General features: G+C 43.8%; 1 protein-coding gene across 3 annotated transcripts in view; it reads left to right on the forward strand.

The window, feature by feature from the left end:
- Positions 1-654: 654 nt before the first annotated feature.
- Positions 655-21,878, forward strand: part of LOC131912005 (zinc finger protein 25-like) — a 44,066-nt gene continuing 22,842 nt past the window's right edge. For all 3 annotated transcript variants that reach the window (XR_009379494.1, XM_059264481.1, XM_059264482.1), the window contains exons 1-3: positions 655-786; positions 16,112-16,238; positions 19,277-19,369. Coding sequence is in view for 2 of the 3 variants with exons in the window: in XM_059264481.1 (XP_059120464.1) it covers positions 784-786; positions 16,112-16,238; positions 19,277-19,369 (223 nt within the window). In the remaining variant the exon portion in view is untranslated. The remainder of the gene's footprint in view (positions 787-16,111; positions 16,239-19,276; positions 19,370-21,878) is intronic.

Consider the following 21,878-nt stretch of genomic DNA (forward strand, 5'->3'; position numbering starts at 1 on the left):
GTTAGAATATGAATGCTAAGGGCTTGTCTTAAGGAAGAAACGCAACCGACCAGAGAGACGTAGAAGGGACAGGCAGAGGGCAGTAAGAAGAGAGACTGAATGAGGACAAAGAAGAAGGACAAGCACATGGGAGTGTCATATGAAGCACATAATTTTGTATACTGCTCTAAAATTTAATTTAAAAACTTTATTATAACTTGGTGCTTTAGGAAACTGTTTCTCATTTCAAAGCTCAAGGTGTCTCCTCAAAAGAGTAGAATTTGGCAATTTTACAGAAATTTTATTAAATTGTTCCAACTATTGTTGGGTAAGATTATCTCTATTATCTATCTATCTATCTATCTATCTATCTATCTATCTATCTATCTATCTATCTATCTATCTAATATATATCATAAGCGAATAGATCTAGGCTTGTATACAAAGTTGAATATAACTGTTAAGTGGGGCTAGATTCTGCGCTAGAATCCCGGTCACAAAAATCCAAGTGAACCTGTTATTATTCATTTAATAACCGGTTGGGTCCATCCGCTGTCACTCTAGCTCTGGACATGAGGTTCTGTCCAATCAGAGGCAATAGTGTGAGGATTGTCCAATCAGTAGCAAAGACAACTTCTGCTGGGCACATTATTGTCTCAGACCAGCCATCTTGGGACCTGTCGCCCGGTACTATCCCCTCTCCGGAGGCCCTTCCTGGACACTTAGTGCTGGCCGCTGTGGCCTGGTGCATCTGTGGTGCGGTGAGAGCCATAGTGAGGACTCGTGATTCCCAGGAAGCTGGAGATGGTGAGTGAGGTGCATGCAGAGCGGGAGGGCAGCTGTGCACTCCGTCGCCTGCGGTTGTGGGGTCGGGGCTGGAGGCTGGACAGCGGGCCTCCTCCCGGGCTTGAGCCCTGCTGCAGCCTTCTCTGCGAGCTCTGCCTGGAGTGTGTGGCGGCTGACCCGGGAGGGCAGCTGTAACTGGTCGGAAAGCGCCACTGTCCCGGCCAGGACCGCGGTGGGACGGCAGGCCAGTGGAGCCGCCACGCGGGAGTCTGGAGCCAGTGTCCCACAGGAGGACTCAGAGCGCTCTCGAGCTGCCGCAAGTGCGGACTGCTGTGTCTGCACCGGGTACCCAGGTCAGAGCCCCTAGTTCCTACTCAACCTTCGCAGCATCAGGCGGGGGATTCCTTCCCCTGCAGCTCTCTGAACCTAAGGGACTGTTGTCATCTGCAGCAGTGACAGCCACCCGGCTCTCCACCCCCTAGAACTCCACTCGTGTTCAGGTAGTTTCCCGGACTCTCACTACCACCGGGTCCCATCCGCAGCTGTAGCTCGGCCTCTGCCTGGGTTTGTGTCTCTCTGATTGTCCCTCTGAATCTCCGAGATCTCTCATCTCTGAGCTGCTGTGACTGCCGCTCTGACAGTTTTGAATCTAGTCCTGTATGTCACATACCTCTTTGGCTTGTTCGTCTGGCCCATCTTCCTCTGGGTCTCTCAACACCTCTTCTGCAGGATGCGTTTTCTTGAAAAACTGTGTCACTAGGACAAGAGTTCAAATCCAGGTGACAATATTCTTACTGCTTGATGCCGATCACCCCCTCTATCAGCTACTCTGTGTGTGTGTGTGTGTGTGTGTGTGTGTGTGTGTGTGTGTGTGTGTGTGTTACTGAGGCTCAACCAAGGGATTTGCTAGGAAAGTGTTTTGCCAAGAGTCACTTTCCCAGTGTTGTTTGTTTTAGTTGTTGTTGTTGTTGTCTGTTCTGTTTGGGTTTTTTGTTTGTTTGTCTGTTTTTTGAGAGAGAATCTTACAGGGAGCCCAGAGTGGCCTTGAACTTGGACCCCCTGCATTGTTCTTCAGAGGAGTTGAGATCAAAGGCTGGAGTCCTCAGGACTCTGTCCTTTTTTGTGGAGGTAAACAGTGGAGCCCAGGTCAGGAACTGTCATTTTTCAAGCCTCCAGGTACTAACTGCCCTTCTCTCCACAGGCCCCAATTACACACGGGCCTCCTGCACATATGTCCAGGGGCAGATCTGAGGCCAGCTGGAGATACACAAAAGCCATGAATGGGTCTGCCCTTCAGGATCCCTAGACCTTGCCAAGAGCCCTCTGCATACAAGGTGATGCCTAAGGAATCCCAGATGCAGTAGCAAAAGATACGTGTAGACAAGTGCGGAGATGGCAATCCCCCCAAAAATGCGAAGAGCACTGATAGATCAGTTGGCTACTATTAGAGCCCCAGAGCCAAGCACTGGGGGGTGAGGGTGGGATTCTTCAGTTCTACTTCTCACACGTGGACAGTCATGACCGTAGTGAGCAGACACTGTTGGGGGGGGGGGGGGGATATGACTCAGAAGCCCAGGAGCTGTGGCATCTACAACAGGCACACTCCTCCAGTCTGAAAAAGGCCACTGCTGAGGTCCTGGTGTGCCAGTCAAAGGAGGCAGAGGGGAGAGATAAAAGAGGCTAGCTAAGAAAAACACAGGAACTGCACTCAAAACCCAGCCAGGGGACACACGGCTTCTCTGTCTCGGTCTCCTGTATGTCTGCAAATGCGTTCCCACAGCCCTTTCCCTGCCCTTTCTGATTGTATTCTTCAAACAGGCTCTCACTCTGTAGACAAGCAGGGTCTGGAACTCTATGTAGCTCAGGCTGGCCTCAAGCTAGAAGCAATGCTCTTCCATCTTCCAAGCACAGGGATTCATACACATGTACCAGCAGCCCATGGGTCCCTGTTCCTTTCCGTCTCTCCATCTCTGTGTGTGTCTGTCTCCTTGGGTAACTTATGTCTGAGTGAGTGAGGAGCCCTCATCAGGGACTGCACATGGACCAAGTGGTTACCTACAGTGAATGAAGGATGGCAGGAGCTCTGTGCAGAACCCTGATCCTCCTTGTTTGTCTAGCTGTCCCCACTCAGTACAGTCTTGAAGTGAAACAAAGGAGGGACCTATATGTGGGTTTTCAAACCTGCTTCCAAGTCAGGAGTGGTTGTGCAGGTTACAATTCTTGATACCTGGGAGGGTGAAGCAGGCGGAACTAGCAGAAGCTCCAGACCATTGTGAGCTACAGTTCAAGTTGGAGGTGACCCTGGACAACTTAGGCATTATGTCAAAAAGCAAAAGTATGTGGGAGTACAGTGCAGTGGTAGAGTACTCGCCTGGCATGTGCAGGACTCTGCCTTCTGTTCCCAATGACCTTGATTCTGTAGAACCTCAGAGAAGCCAGTTTCCTTCTGGAGAATCAGAGTGTTCCTCTGGACAGTGGGGCACTGTCACTCCTGGCTGGCATTGTGCTGGGACCACAGTCAGGGAAGAATGAAACTGCCTCTGAGTGGTGAGCAGTGCATCACATCTCACCAGACCTCTAATGTGGGCCCTGGAAGCAGGAGGTGGTGTGGGGTTGGGAGAACTGTCCACTGCACAATGGAAAGCCAAAGCTGGGGACAGGGCCAGAGGTGGGTCTCCCCTCCACTGTCTGCCACACTGGCCTGGGGAAGGTGTCTCTGCTGTACGCTCAAGGAAGCTTCAGGTGGCTGGGATGGTTCTGATGGACCTGTCAATGAAGATAGACGAGGAACAAAAGGGTCCGAGAGGGGAGTAGCTGTGGGATGACTAGTGAGAAGCGCAGGGAAGACCGGCCCATCACGTGCTGTAGGACCTCAGGATCATCATGTACAAGAAGGGCACTATCAACGTGTGGGCATGTGTGGTGGTCTGAATGACAGTGGCTCCCATAGTCTCATAATATTTGAATGCTTGGTTCCCACTTGAGGGACTGTTTAGCAAGGATGAGTAGGTGTGGCCTTGTTGGAGGAGGTGTGACCTTGGAGAAGATATGTCGTTCTGTGTGGCCTTTGAGGTTTCAAAAGCCCACACCAGGCCCCATCTGGATCCATCTGCCTCCACCTGTGGGTCAGATGTGAGCTCTCAACTACTGCTTCAGAGAGACATGGCTGCCTGCCTGCCACCACGATGGCTGTGGACTCACCCTCTGAAACTGTATGCAAGCCCTCCACCGAAGTTCTTCTTCTGTAAATTGCCTTAGTCATGGTGTCTCTTCACAGCAATAGAACAGTGATTAAGACAGCATGGCAGTGCATCCCTGTAATCCCAGCACTTGGGAGGCAGGAGGATTGTGGGTATTTAGGGTCAGCATGAGCTACAGAGTAAGACTACATCTCCAAAGAAGTACACAATTGTTTGGACCTGAACTCCAGTGTAACACTTCCCAGCTGTGCAGTCCAGGTTAGTGGTTTATTCCCTTGGAACTGGTTTTCCTCTCCCATAAAATGGAGCCAAATCCATGTTTCATGGGGTGTTGTAAGGGTCAGGATTAGTTCCATCCTGTCAGCACAGGCCTGGCAGAGCATAATCTCTCAGAATAAAACGGGCCTCTGTGGCACACTCCTGTAATCCTACCCCCTTGAGAGGCACAGGCAGGAGGAACAGATGTTTGAAACTGGTTAAAAGTACATAGGAAACCTTGTCAGAGAGACAGAGGGAGAGAGACGGAGGGGACAGGGAAGGTTGTTGTTCAGAGGCAGAATCCTTGCTTAGCATCTGCAAGGCCATCATGGGCTCTACTCCAATCACACAAACAAATAACCGTTCTCAAAAATCCCAAACACCCTGACCCTGTCTGATAAAAAAGAAAAGAAGGACTTTCAGGATGTGGAAGGTATTCTTTTAAATGAGTAATCCTTACAATAGCGTTCAGCTATACCTACCACAAAAAGGACTGCTCCCATTCTCCTTCAAGGAAGGATTTGTGGTCCAATTGCCAGGGGTGTAGATCGATGACATTGTCCAATAGTTGCTGTTTGGAAGTCCCTTGGACTGGGAGCTGAAGAGCTGTCAGGCTATGGCTGGGATAGTAGAGTCTGTCTGTCCCATGCTCTACGGACTCCTTGAGAGGAGGCATCTGTCATAGCTGATTGTCCTTCCATCTGTTTCTGCCTCCTGTCTTTCCTTAGATGGTACACTCACCAGCCTTTTGTCGCCTCAGGGCCACATTCATGCTGGCTTTGAGAGGACAAACTGCCACCCAGGCTGCGGAGGCTTGGCTGTCTGGCACCTGATCTTTCAGGGCCTTGGGTCCCCTGTGGTTATCTGCATAGTGACCGTATTAAAATAGCACAGCTGGGAGTTTAGATTGGCATGTCAGCCTCTGTCACAGCCACCTGGGAGAGTATTAGCCTCCACACAGCTCTCCATCCTACTGGGTAAAGATCCAGGGCTCAGGCACCTGCTCTGTTCGCTCTGGCAAGGGAGCCTGTACAGTGCCCCAGCCTGTCTTAGAGCTTTCCTGGAAGGTGGGTTTCCTTCCTGAGAAGGGCATGGCAAGGTCCCGCAAAACGGGTCCTGGAGGGGCCTGGCGGTCTTCCTCACTGCGACAGTGAAAAGCCAGCTGGTGTCATGGCACCGTTGCAGTGATAAGTGAGCAGCACCTGTGTGACCAGCACCTAGGCCCCAGGGAGGCTGACAAAAGGAAGGTGCTTGGGCTGAGAGACAATTGCATTCCCTTAGAAGGTCATTGCTTCTAGGATGTATCGTATGTGTGAGGAAGGGTAGCCCACAGACCTTGCTACTCCAGTCAGCCACAGAGAAAAGAGAAAGCACAAAAAAGAGGATCCTAGTCCCCATCCACCCATCCTCATGTCCCCATGCACTTGTCATCCTAGCACTGAGGAGGTGGATTCTGGAGTACTGTTTTGAGTTGGAGGGCAACATGGGCTACCTAGAAAGACCCTATCTTCTACCCTCACAAACAGCAATAGAGATTATGGATAGGGCACACTTTTTTTTTTTTTTTTTTTTTTTTTGGCTTTTCAAGACAAAGTTTCTCTGTGTAGTTTTGGTGCCTGTCCTGGATCTCCCTCTGTAGCCCAGGCTGGCCTCCAACTCACAGAGATCCACCTGGCTCTGCCTCCTGAGTGCTGGGATTAAAAGCATGCACCACCACCGCCCAGCTTAGCACATTTTTAATTCTACCTCTTGGGAACTGAGGCAGGTGGATTATGACTTTGATGCCAGCCTGGGCTCCACTTGAAACCTTGTGGATGGAGGGAGGCCAGAGAAACAGGTAGGCAGGTAGACACAGGATGATGCATGCCTGTCGTTCCAGCACCTGAGAGATGGCAGCAGGAAGAACGGGCGCTGTGAGTTCTCTAGTCCTGTGAGGAAAGGCATGCTCACTGCAGGCATGCTCACTGCAGCATTCGGTTCCTACTGGGAGCAATCAGCAAATGAAAGGTCAGAAGAGGTGCCTTGCTTGGCTTGAGCGCTGAAAGACAGAGTTCTCAGGGGACACCACATCTGAATGCCACTTGCTTTCTCAGAAAGACAATTCCAGCACAGTAATTTAATTCTGTATGTGTAGAGCATCAAAGACAATGCATACCAAAGGGAATGGTGTGAGGTTCTCTGCAAGCACTACAGCCAACAGAGGAACCATCTGTGAGTGCCAAGAAGGAAATCTGGTTCCGCACAATTTTATTAGCCAGACTGCTTCAAGCTTCTGGAGTCTGACCCGAGCTGTTTTGACAATAACAAGCACAGTACAGTTTTGGAAAACAGGTATACATTCCCTTCCATCGAGGAGAAAAGCCTGCATTTCTAACTTTCCAGTTTCTCTAGTGCTATCTGTGCTCTTCTACATCTCCCTGTTTCTGTTTTCAAAGAAAAAATAGTGGCTATTATAGAGCCCATGTGAAAGCATTGTCTCTATGGCTAGTCTAATTAATATAGGCAAGCATAAGAGAATTATAAGAATAGGTAGCAGAAGACCAAGAGAAAACCACCTTAATCATGATGGCCATTCAAAGGTCACTTAAGAGATTTTGTCTATCTCTTTATGCAAATCATTAATTTGACCATCAGTAGTATAAGAAAAATCTAACACATTAAAGCAACATATGCCAGGGAATTGTTGACAAACAAGATTATGCTTGAGCAACAATTAATCTATAGTAGCTCTATTTTGTAAAACTATGGTTCTCAATTCACCATCTCTTGATTAATTTCTGCTAATGTTTGCTGTGATATTATTAGTTTTACTAATCACGCATGCCATCTTTGAGACCTCTCTTTGTATTCCAGTAACTATTCCTAGGATAGGCAATAACAAAGCCATTGAGACTGCAACCATTACAACAGGATCTAATATGTGCAAAGAATCATCACAATTCTCAGGGTGAGTTCCCTCTCTCTCTGGTTTTTCTAGACAGGGTTTCTCTGTGTAGCCTTAACTGTACTTAATTCTATTGATTGCAAAGGTTTACTGAGCAAAATGGGTATAACATGGCCTAGCCTACATAAACCTTTATAACTTTCAGGAAGGGCAGTGTAAGTAGCATTTTCAGCGCCCCCCCCCCCCCACTGGTTGGGGTCCACAGAGGTTTCCTAGTGATATCTGAGCTTACTTTACACAGCAGGACTGCATAAGGGGATGGATTGACCACGTGCATGGTTACCAGGTGTTTGGAAGGGTCTGCACTTGGCTGTGCAAGGGGGAGGACTTTTGCTCACCCCTTGGCATATCTATAAAAAGCCGTTTAGCAGAGACAGAAGGGGATGGTGTGTTTTTACCCAGGCCCTCCCAAGGCTATCCTATGTTTCTATCTGTCTCTCCTCTATATTTCTATCTAAATATTTCTCACTTCTCAAGAGTACCCTGGGGGAAAAGTAAGAGCAGGTCTCCCACCTTCCCCATACAAAAATGTCCATCCCAAATGCAGTTGTTTACCAGAGGGTATGGTATGATTAGAGGTAAAATTGCAATAAAGAGAGATATAAGTACATTTAAAGCATAAACAATGTGATAGAAAAATACCATAGATTGGAATATCAGAGGAAGCCTTGTGTATATGGGTGTGAATGGATTCTATTTTGTCCCCCATGATTTGTGTATAATGCATATGAGTGATCCCTATGCCATATAAATTTATTTTTAAGAGCCAAGGAATAGATGGGTCTCCTCTGACACAAAAGGATTGTGTCTGTTGACTGCCATGTGCCAAATGAAGCCAGAGGTTATTGTCTAAACCATTGGCAATAGATAGAAATATTCTAGGTATAATAATACCAACTTTGGTAAGCAATACACCAGATATTCCTTTTTTCATCTTCATACAACTATAGTTTCCACCATCATGGCTTTCTTAAGAGTACTTAATTATGCTAAAATCCATATTATTGCATTTGGACTGATCCCATTAGATTAGTCTGACCAAAATGTCCCCCATTCATGGTACTAAATATTTTTATACCATCTTTTATCCAGACAACTGGTCCTAAAAGATAAAAATAATCCTTAGCATGGCAAAACAATCATATTGTCTTCTATTACAGGTATGCATTTTATTCCCCCTGAAAAAAGACATTTGGATTCTGCATTGACATGCTGAGAGTTAGCATGTAATACAGTCTGTAAATATAACAGTAATATTTTTGGGTCAGTAGTATTGTATCCCTGCTGTTTCCCTAAAATCTCAGCTTGATGAGTCTTGATGTCTCCCCAAGTTATCAACTTCCTCATCCGCTTGGAGTGTCTCCTCTTGATGAGTTTACCATCTATCCTCAGATGCTTCATTTGTCTAGGGGTCTCCAGAATGCTGTCCTGGTTGAATTCATCAAAGCATGAACCATCTGGGACTTCATTCATTTTCTGGAAAAACATAAGCATACCCATTCCCTGATGTTAGAAGAACATCAGTTGCTTTTCATTGATTAGTCTCTAGATCTCCCCATTTAACACATACTCTAGGCTGTGCTTCCTTTAGGGCATCAGAAGAAGCATTATCCTTTACAGTGAAAAATTTTAAACTTAACATAGCTAAATGTAGCATAGTATATGGGGATTTAGGTGGGTGTATATACCCTTTTCTTTTAAAAATTTGACATTTAAATATTTGATGGTACCATTCCACTATAGATTGTAAGGGACTCTAGTAACATGATTAATATTCCATAAACTGCAAAATTCTCAAAAATGTGGTCACCCCTGAAAACTTAATACAAAAAAGAGATATTACATAGACTGAGCAGGTTGTCTTTATATATGTAGATATATTTAAGAACACATATTTATATATACACTCATATATGTAACAACAATTAAAGAAAAAGAGGCCATCCATTTGAAAGCGAGCAAAGAGGGATACATGGGAGAATTTGAATGGAGAAAAGGGAAGGGAGAAATGATTTAATTATAGTATAATCTCAAAAGATGTTTAAGAAAAGAAAAAGCAAAATGATTGACATTTATTTTTTATCTATTTTTTTACTTTTTATTAAGAAAATATTTTCATTCATTTTACACACCAATGAAAGATCCCCCTCTTCCCTCCTCCTGCCCCCAGCCTCCCCCTCCCAACCTACCCCCTACTCCCCCCCCCCACAAGAAGGCAAGGCCTCCCATAGGGAGGCACATCCAGTAGAGGCAAGACCAAGCCCTTCCCCCTGCCTCAAGGCTGCATGAGGTGTCCCATCATAGGTAGTGGGCTCCAAAAAGCCCCTCATGTACCAGGGATGAATTCTGATCCTATCACCAGGGGGCCCCCCAAGCAAATCAAGCTAGACAGTTGTCTCACCATGCAGAGGGCCTAGTCCAGTCCCATGCAGACTCCACAGCCATTTTTGATCCAACTTTCATGAGTTCCCACTAGTTTGGTTTAGTCGTCTCTGCAGGTTTCCCCATCATGGTCTTGATGCACTTGCTCATAGAATCCCGCTTCTCTCTCTTTGACTGGACTCCTGGAGCTCTGCCTGGTGTTTGGCTGTGGATCTCTGCATCTGCTTCCATCAGTCACTGGAGAAAAGCTCTGTGATGACAGTTAGGGTATTCACTGATCTGATCACTGGGGTAAGCCAGTTCAGTTCAGGCACCCTCTCCACTATTGCTAGTAGTCCAAGCTGGTGGGTCATCCTTGGGGATTCCTGGCAACTTACCTAGCAACGGGTTTCTCTCTATCCCCATGATGCCTCCCACTATCATGGTATCTCTTTCATTGTTTTCCCACTCCATCCCTGTTCCAGCTTGACCATCCCATTCCCTTACCCCTATCCCCTACCCTCTATTGCCCACCCAACCTACAGAATGGGAAAAGATCTTCACCAACCCCACATCTGACAGAGGGCTGATCTCCAAAATATATAAAGAACTCAAGAAACTAGACATCAAAATAATGAACAATCCAATTAAAAAATGGGCTATAGAGCTTAACAGAATTCTCAAAGGAAGAATTTAAAATGGCTGAAAGACATTTTAGACATCAGGGAAATGCAAATCAAAATGACTCTGAGACACCATCTTACACCTGTCAGAATGGCTAAGATCAAAAGCACTGCAGACAGCTTATGTTGGAGAGGATGTGGAGCAAGGGGAACACTCCTACATTGTTGGTGGGAGTGCAAACTTGTATAGTCACTTTGGAAATCAGTGTGGCAGTTTCTCAGAAAATTGGGAATCAATCTTCCTCAAGACCCAGCTATACCACTCTTGGGCATATACCCAAGAAATGCTCAATCATACCACAGGGACAAATGCTCAACTATGTTCATAGCAGCACTATTTGTAATAGCCAGAACATGGAAACAACCTAGATGCCCCTTACCTGAAGAATGGATAAAGAAAATGTGGTACATATACACAATGGAGTACTACTCAGCAGAGAAAATCAATGACATCATGATGTTTGCAGGCAAATGGATGGAACTAGGAAATATCATCCTAAGTGAAGTAACCCAGACTCAGAAGGACAAACATGGTATGTACCCACTCATAAGTGGATACTAGATATAAAACAAAGGATAACCGGACATCAACCCACAACTCCAAAGAAGCTAGCTAAGAAGGAAGACCCAAAAAGAGATGCATGGATCGTCCAGGGAGGGGAAAATAGATGAGATCTCCATGAGTAAACTGGGGATGATTAACACTTATTTTTAAATTACATGTAGGTGTGTCTATGAGTTAGCATGTGCACATGAGTGCAGTACCAGTGGAGGCCAAAAGAGGGCATCAGCTCTCCTGGAGCTGGCATCACAGGCTGCTGTGGTCTGCCCTATGTGGGTATTGGGAACTGGACTCAGGTCCTCTGCAAGAGTAGGAAGCACTCCTAACGACTGGGCATCTCTCCAGTCCTAGTGTGTTTTTCAGTCATAAAAGTCACATTTCAGGGTTGGAGAGATGGCTCAGTGGCTAAGTGCCACTAGCTGCTCTTCTAGAGGACCTGAGTTCGATTCCCAACACCCACATGGCAGCTCACACCTGCTGTGACTCCAGTTCCAGGGGATTCAACATGCTCACACAGATGTACATGCAGGTCAAACCAATGCACATAAAAGAAAAATAAATAAATCATTAAAAGTCACATTTCTACTCAAAACCCACATGTGAATAAATAAAAAAAAAAAAAAAGGAAATATTTTTTTTAAAGACCAGAGAGGTGACTCAGCAGATAAAGGTGTTTTCTGCCAGGCCTGATGACTTGAGTTCAATCCCTGGTATCCAAATGTAAAGAAAGAACCAACTCAAGCCTCAAGTTGTTCTCTGACCTACACACACACACACACACACACACACATACACACACACACATGTGCACACAGCCCCTATCCCTGCCACATATAATTAAATGTCATTTATGTATTTCTTAAAAAGAACTTATAAAACACACCCACATGTCTAGTAGCTGCTTATAGGACTACACAGGTAAGGTGCATTATTTTGGAACGTTCTCTTGGACAGCAAGCTCCCCCCTAGAGCAAGCCTTTTTACTGCATAGGAAATGCAGCAAAGCTCCAGATGGCAAGGGCTCCTTCAGACTGCCTCTATGCATAAGTTCCATGGAGAGGTCCCTGTTGACTCTGAAGGATGTGTTGGGACGTGTTGGGATGTGTTGGGTAAGTGAGAAGACAGCTTCCATAGCGTCAGACCCACAGAAACTTCAAGTCTGTCACACAGGCTTCATCTGCAGTGTGCCCACTGAAGATCTCAGACCTTCCTACACCATCTGCTGTGATTTGGACAGCAGAGTTCAAGTTTGATCTCTGAGATCAGTATTTAGGGGGTGATGGGAAAGCAGAGCTTAGCTGGGGTTCTTTGGGGGTCACTGTCCTTGAAAAGAACTAAGGTAGGACTCATGGGATGCTGGTGAGGTCTTACCAGTATAGACTGTAAAAGAATAAGCCTGGTGGATGGAGAGATGGCTCAGTGCTTAAAAGCACTGGCTGCTTTTGGAGAAAACCTGAATTCAGTTCCCAGCATTCACTCTGGGTGGCTCATAACCACATAAAAACTCCAGCTCCAGGGAATCTGATGCCTTCTTCTGGCTTCCACCAGCACTGAGCCCATATGGACCTAGAATGTTGAACCTAGAAGTCTGGCTTAGTCCCCAGGGGGCACTATTGGGAAGTATGGGAGCCTCCAGAGGTGAGGCCAAGAGGAAATTGGTTTATGGGGAGTTCTTCTTTCAGGGTTCAAAGCTTTGGAGATGCTTGATTGCTGCATGGACCTTCCAAAGCCCGAGACACAGGAAACTTTGGCTTATCTCATGTATTATATCAACCTTGGCTGGCGAACACACCTGCTTCAGGAGTTTTGTTATGTGTGGAGAACTAAGTCCACATCTATATATAAATAGCTGCCTTTACCTTGGCTCCTATACATTTCCAGTTTTCAACATCTCTGGTTTTTTGTTTAGGGAACCAAGGATTAAATTTTACAGTTGCTTGTACAAAATTACAGAGTTCTTGAGCGCTCTGAATATTTTGCTCCATAAGATTTTAACAAATATTTCAATAATTGTGTAAAATGCTTTATCTCAGAGAACTGGGAAGAATCCATATTAATTCCACTCTCTCACTTGTTGTTGTGAACCCTTGAATAAGAGGACCAAATTCCTGCCCCTAATTTCTATTTAAAGAAAAACTTTCTTACTTAGTCACTGTTCTATTGCTGTGAAGAGACGCCGTGACCATGGCACTTCTTATAAAGAAAGCATTTAATTGGGGTCTTTCTTACAGTTCAGAGGTTTAGTTCATTACGGTCATGGCAGGGAGCATGGCAGCACACAGGCAGACATGGTGCTGGAGAATTAGCTAAGAGTTCTACATCTGGATCCACAGGCAGCAGGGAGAGAAACTCTGGGCTTGGAATGGGCTTTTGAAACTCAAAGCCCACCCCCAGTGACACTTCCTCCAACAAGGCCACACCTTCCAACCCTTTCAAGTAGACCACTCCCTGCTGACCGAGTAGTCAAAGCTATGGGCCTATGGGGGCCATTCTCACTCAAACCACCACACTTACCTTCTCCAAGGGTTGAACCCCTCACATTGACTAGTTGTGGGGGCTCCTGCAGATGCTTCAGCCACACCAGTAGAGGAACTATCTGTAAGAGCTAAGAAGAAAATCTGGTTCATATGAGTTAGTTAGGTAGCCAGGCTGGTTCAAACTTCTGACCCAAAGCAGTTTATTTTTAACATATTTAAACACAGTACAATTTCAGAAAAGTTTCCTCATGACATTTATCACAATAAAGTTTAAGGCATGACTACATCAAACTCCTTTGCAAAGTACATGGGACCTCTCATGAGAATGGGCTCTATTGACTGAGAAACAGTTCTCAGGAGTCTGGGGAGTTTGGGTGAGACCTGGTTCTACACAGTAGCGAAGATCACCAGGCTATAAACAACACTCACAACCTTCTCGGTGGGAAAACGGTGTACATTCCTTCTGTTGAAGAGAAAAGCCTGCTTGTACAACATTCCTGGTGTCTCTAGTGCTATGTGAGCACCAGGACCTTGTGCCTTTCTACAGAATGGAATTAATTTGTATGCAGCTCTTAGGGCCCTAGGTGACCCCAGGACTTAAAAGCACATACTGCTAGCCTGTGGTGGCAGGGTACGCCTTTAATCCTAGCACTAGGGAGGCAGAGATAGGTGGATCTCTGTGAGTTCCAGGCCAACCTGAAACTACACCGAGAAACATGGTCTCAAACAAAGAAAGCATGTACTGCTCTTGCAGAGGGTTTGAGCCCCATTCCCAGCATCCATGTGGGGAGGCTTACAACTGCCTGTACCTTGCAGCGCCAAGAGATTCAAACTCTCTCCTGACAGCTCTTCTGGCAGCAATGGGCTACTACACTCACATACACAAGCACATACACGTGCACTATATTAAAAATAAAATAAATCTTTAAAACACATACACAAAATCACAGCTGTTACTTCAGCAAGGACAAGAGTTTATTTTGAAACCAAATATGAGTGATCATGATTTTGGAACACTGACTTACTAATTACCCCAAATTCCATGTTTCAATATGGTAACAATTTCATGAAGCTTTTGTAGTAAAACCAAACCAATGGGTGGAAGCACTTGAAATACATTGGTGGAAACATCAGGTAGGCAGTTTTCAGGCAAGCAGGGAAGACCTCAAGTATGGATCTCAGACATCATCTGATAAATTCTTAGCCTTTGGTTGCTAGAAGCTTTTGCTCTGGTACATGAATATATTACCAAGGTGTCATTTGGAAGTCATAAGGCTATCAAGTCAGACACAGAGACTGGCAATGACTGGATATTAGGGGAGGGAATGATACCCAAGGAGATTTGTAGTTGGACTGTGGAACTGCACCATTCAAACCTTTCCACAATCCAAATTAAAGTTCTAATCAGCCAATCAGTTTTCATAGAGGGCAAGGTGTAGCCTGGGAGTGGTGGCTAATGCCTTTAATCCCAGCACTTGGGAGGCAGAGGCAAGTCAATCATATGTACACACTGTTAGTATTTAGGCATCTTTATTGGCCTGCCCTTAGGATCCTAACAGGACATATCCTCAGCTGCAGCCACTAAGAGCACACCCTGTGCGCATGCCCTATGTTTCCTTATAAAAGGCCAGCTCTGTACACTTGCCCTCTCTCTCTTTCTCTTCCTTCACTCTTCTCCCAAAGGCATCTGCCCCCTTCTTTGCCCCTTCTCTCCCTCCCTTCAATAAAACTCCTACATGGGTCCTGTTGTATGGTGTAACTCCTTCCTGCCTTTTTAAAATACAACACATGCACCACATTCATGTCATGCCTGGTGCCTGGGGAGGTCAGAATAGGGTGTTGGATCACCTGGACCAGATGCTACAGGTGGTTGTGGGCCACTGTGTGATTGTTGAAACCAAACCAGGGTCCTCTGAAGGCCAAAGAAGTGCCCTTAACTGCTGAGCCTTCTCTTCAGCCCCAAGGATCCATATTTCAAGAGCATTATCTAGTCTGCAATAGATGCTAGGAACAGATCTCACAGCAGTGCAACTCTGGGCATAGATTCTATTATAATGCTGTGCCACCAGCCTGAGTATTTGTATTTTCATCAAGGTTTATGCTTTCACAGATTTGATACTATTTTTATATGGCTGGGCTTATAAATGTCTTCCACTTGAACTTAATAACACAAACCTTACACACATGAATATTATTCCTTGGATTTTGTTTCCATTTGAACTGCATGGAAAAATCTACAGTCCTAATTTCTTGAATCACTGCATAAATACAGAATATATTTGTATTGATTTTTTTCTTTCTCAAAAATACAGACTGTGTTTTCTTTTCTTTTTCTTTTTTTTTTTTTTTTTTTGTGGGCAACTTGACACAAGCTATAGTCATCAGGGAAAGGGAACCTCAATTGGGAAAATGCCTCCATCAGGCTGTCCTGTGACAAATCTGTGGGGCCTTTTCTTGACCGATGATTGGTGTGGGAAGGTCCAGCCCATTGTGGGTGGAGCCACTCCTGGGCAAGTGGTCTTGGGTTGCACAAAAGAAGCAAACTGCACATACCATAGAGAGGCCAATAACCAGAGCTCTCTGCTTCAGTTCCGGCCATGGTTCCAGCCTTGGCTTCCCTTGATGGTGGACTGTCACCTCTAAGCCAAACAAACCCTTTCCTCCCCAGGTTGTTTTTGGCCAGTTTGTTGTTTGGTTTTATTTTCCTACAGTAATAGAGAAGCTAACTAAGCCAGAATACAAATTGAGCTGCACCTTCTATAAGATGCTGTTTAAGTGCACGTCACAGTGAAGACTGAGGTGTCACTTTCTGTTCCCAAGACTTCATGGTGCTTGGGTTGAAGAGACATCTGTCATTACAGGGATCAGTGTCCTTTGAGGATGTAGTGGTGGACTTCACCTGGCAGGAGTGGCAGGACCTGGATGCTGCTCAGAGGACCCTCTACAGGGATGTGATGCTGGAGAACTACAGCAGCCTGGTGTTCGTGGGTGAGTCTGACCCCTCTGTAAATCTATTAGCAACTCCTTTCTGCTTGGTTGAGAACTAAGAGAATATGGCTAACTGTTGGTAGTAGCTCAATAGACACTTTAGGAGAGAAACTTCCATGCATATTTATGTAGGACAGTGTGTCTTTGCAATACATTTACTGAGGTGCAATGATTATCTGATGGTAGTTGGTGAGGCTGTGAGCTCAGGTATTCTTTGTATGTAGATCATTTAAAATTTCTCTGACAGCTATTATGAAATACTCAGGTAATTTACCAACCATAAATTCACTGCTGAGCTGCTGAACATTACAGGGTTTTCATTCCTTCCAAAGGCACCCAGTGGCTATATATATATATATATATATATATATATATATATATATATATATATATATATATATATATATTCTGTGTCTTTGTCCTGTATCTTTTCCACACTCTAGCAACCAGTACTTTACAGCTTTGAGTTAAATTATAGCTTGTAAGCATGATGGGAACATGCCAGGTTTTGTTCCTGTGCCTGTCACATTTTACTTATGTCTTCTGACATTGCTGGGGAGACAGAATAAAAGTTCCATGCATTTTCATCTCTCCTGATGAATGAATGAGTTTCCTGCAATAGAGAGCAAAGATGAATCTCAAGCAGCTCTCACTGAAAACTGCACCTAAGGCAGTGTTTACATCTTTATGCCACAGGAGGATAAGCAGACACATTTCCTCATTGGAATCTGTTGAGTGATTGTGTGAGTCCTGTGAGGGAATGTTACCAGCCCCTTTACCTTCCTGGGAGCCCTAGATATCTGCTCTCTAGTTCTCTTTACCTCATTACCATGACTGCTGGTTAAGGCCTCCTACAGCTCAGCATCACAGCTGCAGCTCATCTCAAACTATTCCATCATTTAAAAAAATCCCCCCAGCTGTATCCATGTCACTGTTCATGTGGTTGTGTATACATGCCACATTCTCTTTACCATTTTTCTGTTTTTTATTACCCACTTGATTATATATCCTGGGTTTTATGGACAGTCCTACAGCAATGATGGCAGTGCAAATTTCCCTGCAAAATGTTTCTATAATCTAAATGTATATACTTATACACACACATACTCAAAAGTGGGAGAGTATTGCTCTTTAGTATTTCTACATTTTGTTTTGTTTGTTTGAGATAGATCTTGTGTTTGCCACACTGAGTTTGGATTGCGTATCTAGCAGACTTTGAATTTCTGATCTCGGAACCCAGTATGTGAGACCACTGCTGGCTTATTTGGTTCTTGGGATTGAAACCAGGGCTACTTGAAAACTAGGCAATGCCCCACCAATGAGCTAAATCTCTATTCCCTGGATCTATTTTTTAAAGAAACATAAACTACATCTCTTTTTTCTCTTTTGGGTAGGTATTGGGGGTGTTCAAGACAGGTTTTTTCTGTGTAGTCCTGGCTGTCTTGGAACTTGCTTTGTAGACCAGTCTGGCCTTGAGCTTACAGAGATCCACCTGCCTCTGCCTCTCATGCATTTCTTATTATCAATACTAATTTATATTTATGCCATCAGTTTCCTAAATTTCCAATTGATTTTTTGTTTTGTTAAGAACTTGTGAACCTTTGTTTACTGGGGACTCAGCAGCTTAACATTATCATTGTCTGTAGAAGTAACCATCTTGTTCAATAAGAAACACAGAACCAATGCAAAGAAGAAAGCCAAGAGGTCAGAGCTAAGAGCTAAAAACCTTACCGTTCCTCTCGCAGTGGTCATACCTCTCCGAAAGAGACCTACTTCTTGTGTGTCTGTCTTTATAAAGACTTTCTGTTCTGCCTTCTCATTGGTTGTAAACCCAACCACATGACCACCTCGTCACTGCCTGTCTGTACAGACCTCCAGGTCTTCTATGGTTGGTATTGAGATTAAAGGCATGTGTCTCCAATGCTGGATGTATCCTTGAACACACAGAGATTTACCTAGCTCTGCCTACCAAGTGCTGGGATTAAAGACGTGCACCACCACCGCCCAGCTTCTGCGATGGCTTGCTATTAGCTCTGACCCCCGGGCAACTTTATTTATTAACATACAAATAAAATCATGTTTCAGTACAAATAAAATATCACCATAATTGTCTGGGTTAACTTTTACAGTCATTCTAGTAGCCATGTACAAGGTCACAGTTGAGAACTCCAGGAAAATTTATGGCTGGTTCTTTTTAAGGCCACTTTCCATGTCTAGGATGCCCTAAGTAGCATTTAGTTCAGTTTTTTTGTTTGTTTCTTTTTGTTTTTTTTTTGTTTGTTTGTTTTTACTGTTATGTTAACCAGCCACCCAGCTCCCAAATAATCACATGAGACTTATTCTTACTTATGAATGCCCAGCCTTAGCTTGACTTACTTCTACCTAGCTTTTCTTAACTTAAATTATCCTGTCTACCTTTTGCCTTTATTTATTCTACATTCTTTTCTTTCCTTCTTACTCCTTGGCTGGTTGTGTGGATGGGTAGTGGTCCCTGACATCCTACTCTTCTTCTCCTACTCTCACTCTTCTCTTTTCTGTCTTTTCAGCCTAAATTTCTCCTCCTATTTATTCTCCCTGAATGCCAGCCCTGCCTATCCTTTTTACTGCCTAGCTATTGACTGTTCAGCTCTTTATTAGATCAATCAGGTGTTTTAGGTAAGCAAAGTAAAACAGTTTCACAGAGTTAAACAAATGCAACATAAAAAAATGCAACACATCTTTGCATCATTAAACAAATATTCTACAGCATAAACAAATATAACATATGTTAAATAATATTCAACAACAACGTTGTCTTTCCAATTTCTTCTCTTTGTCTCTTCTTGTCATCTGCTTATTGAAATTTTAAAAATTATTTTGTGTAATTTATTGTGCCACTTGAGAGTAATATTCCAAAGAGTGAAGAACATGAGTGTAAACTAACAAATTTGAATGCACCTACCATAGCCCAAATCAACAATGGGACTGTCTTTCTTCAGTGGACTTGGCACCACTTAATGATGAAACTTAATCATTTCTCTATGATTCCCCATTTGCAGGGCACTGTACAAACAAACCTGAGTTGATCTTCAAGTTGGAGCATGGATTTGGGCCTTGGAGTAAAGCAGAAGCCTCAGTCTGGAATTTTCCAGGTCTGTGAATGTATACTGGGCAAAGAAGACGAACCAGAAGAGAGGTCACTGGGTGTTGGTCATAGTGTGCTGTTTTCACCAGTCCTGAAGACAGCTGGTAATATGAACCAGATACACAGCATTTGTGGTCCTTGGAGAGTCTCCCTGTCAAGCCACTTTGCTGATTCTGTTTTTGTTTTTATTTTTGTTTGATGGTTTGGTTTGTTGGTTGGTTTTTCAGGACAGTATTTCATTGGGTAACAACCCTACCTGTCCTGGATCTCACTCTGTAGACCAGGCTGACCTTGAACTCCCAGAGATCTGCCTGCCTCTGACTCCTGAGTGCTAGGTTTAAAGGCATGCACCACCACTGCTCAGTGAAATATATATACATTTTTTTTGACAAAAATCCCATCCTTGTTTATATCTTAGGCAAATTTTGTTACTTTAAGCAATTCTCAGTTGTGCTTCCTCATTGTTTTTGTAATAGGTTTTCTTTTTACTGTTAACAAAGTAGATTTTTATTATGTGTTTGTTTACATATTCATTAGATGCTTGGATTTCCCACACCTGTTAGCAGCTGTCAATGTAATCATGGTAACACCAAGGGTAATGGCACCAGTACATCTTTACAGAGCTCTGACTCAGAAGAGAAGAGTGAAGACAGTTAGAGTCTGTCATGATTTACCATATTAATGAGCTCAGATCAATGATGAAGTAAGTGCTTTCAAGGATGTTTACCAGGAAGAGATTAAAAAATACTTGTGGAGGACTGTGGGAGTTCAGCTCCCACTCTCCCCACCACCTTCTAGGGTTATTAGGAGGAGGAGAGAGAGATAAAAAAAAATATTAGGTAGAAAGAGAGACCTAGCTGTCGAGAAGAAAGACAGAAATATAGGATAGCTTTGGGAGGGTGTGGATCAATACCCAGTAGCCTCAAAGGTTTATTCAAAGGCTTTTTATAACATGCCAAGGGGAGAGGCAAAAGATCTCCCCCTTGCAAAATCAATGCACACTGTACAACCAAATGTAGACCCTTCCAAAAACCTGGTAAACATGCCCGTGGCCAAATCATCTTTTTACGCAGCTCAGATTCTCTGACCCTGAGTAATTTGGGCCTCCACAAATTCTCCCTTCTTAATAATACAGAGCTTAACTCTACGCAGCTCTGAATCAGGTTTTCCACTAAGAACTTTCAAACAGCTGGAATAATTATAACAATACTCTTGCTCCTTATGGCTACTATGCCTCCTAGTAAAGGAATAGAGGATGATAAAGATGGAATAACCTTTTTGAAATGGTATAAGATGTCTATAGCATTCTTAGCTACAGCAAGCCCTTTATTTAAAATCAATAAACTCTGTATGCAGCCTCATCAAATAAATCAATAAACTCCTGATGCAACTGCACCAAAACTAAAGACTCCTTAGCATCACCAAACCATTGTTCATCAATATCAACAGCTTAACATAATTCTGGCATAAACATTCCTATACATAATTACAATTCTCACAAACTTACATCTAAAAGCAAACTCTAAATAGAGTTATTTACAGTTTACAAACTTTACCAAACATCCAAAAGCAATTTTTAATAGAACTATACAAAACATAGGGTACATTAGCATAAGTTAACATTAATCTACTAAAGTGTCAAGAAAATACATTTTTTTCAAAATTAAAGAGACTGAGGAATATTAACTCCCCATTTTCTCTATAATTTTTTAAACTGCATCTTGAGCTTGGTTAGAAAAAAAACCTGAACTTCTCAATTTCTACACAAAACCAGTTCCATTTTTTACACAAACAGTTCCATTTCTACACAAACTCAGTTCGTGAATCACCACAGTTAATAAAATATGTATGCATACACAAAGCAGTTCATAAGTCATAACAGCTGATAGAATCTATATGCATATGTAAAGTCAAAATTGACCCATTGCAATTGAATCACTCCTGTCCATCTCATTTCTTAAGTCTAAAAAGTTCAAAAAGACAGTTCTGGTACCAGTCTTAAAGTTCCATTGAAAGCTTTCTGATACCAGTCTTAAAGTTCCAAATATGAAGAAACCCACAACCAAAATTTTTTGCAGTTGCCCTGAATGCAGCAATTCAGTTCAAACCAGCATCTCTGTAACTTTCACTCTCAGCTACAGCTGTACTTTGCAGTCCATAGCCTTCCCTTAGGAAATTTTGATCCAAGGCTAAACCTGTTTGCTCCACAATAGCTGGCTGGTGCAGAGTGCTCTCAAAAGAGACCTTCTTATAGCCAGCAAACAGGAACTGCACAGCTTTGGCTGCTTGCTCAAATAGCAGCAAAGCCTTTGTCCCAATTTGCTTTTTTTTTTTTTTTTTTATTTACAGTCCTGGTCCTAGGGCTGAGGGCTCTCAACTGCCTCTTGCCTCTGAGGCTAAGGTTTCCCCAGATGCTATGAGTTACCACTCTCATTCAGCAACCTGGTCTGGGGAGGAAACCCAGCCATGCCTAGTCACAGCTGATGCACCCAGCTGTGTTACCTGCTTTGCCAAGG

This window comes from Peromyscus eremicus, chromosome 5 (genome assembly GCF_949786415.1).
Source record: "Peromyscus eremicus chromosome 5, PerEre_H2_v1, whole genome shotgun sequence".
NCBI classification, from domain to species: Eukaryota; Metazoa; Chordata; class Mammalia; order Rodentia; family Cricetidae; genus Peromyscus; species Peromyscus eremicus.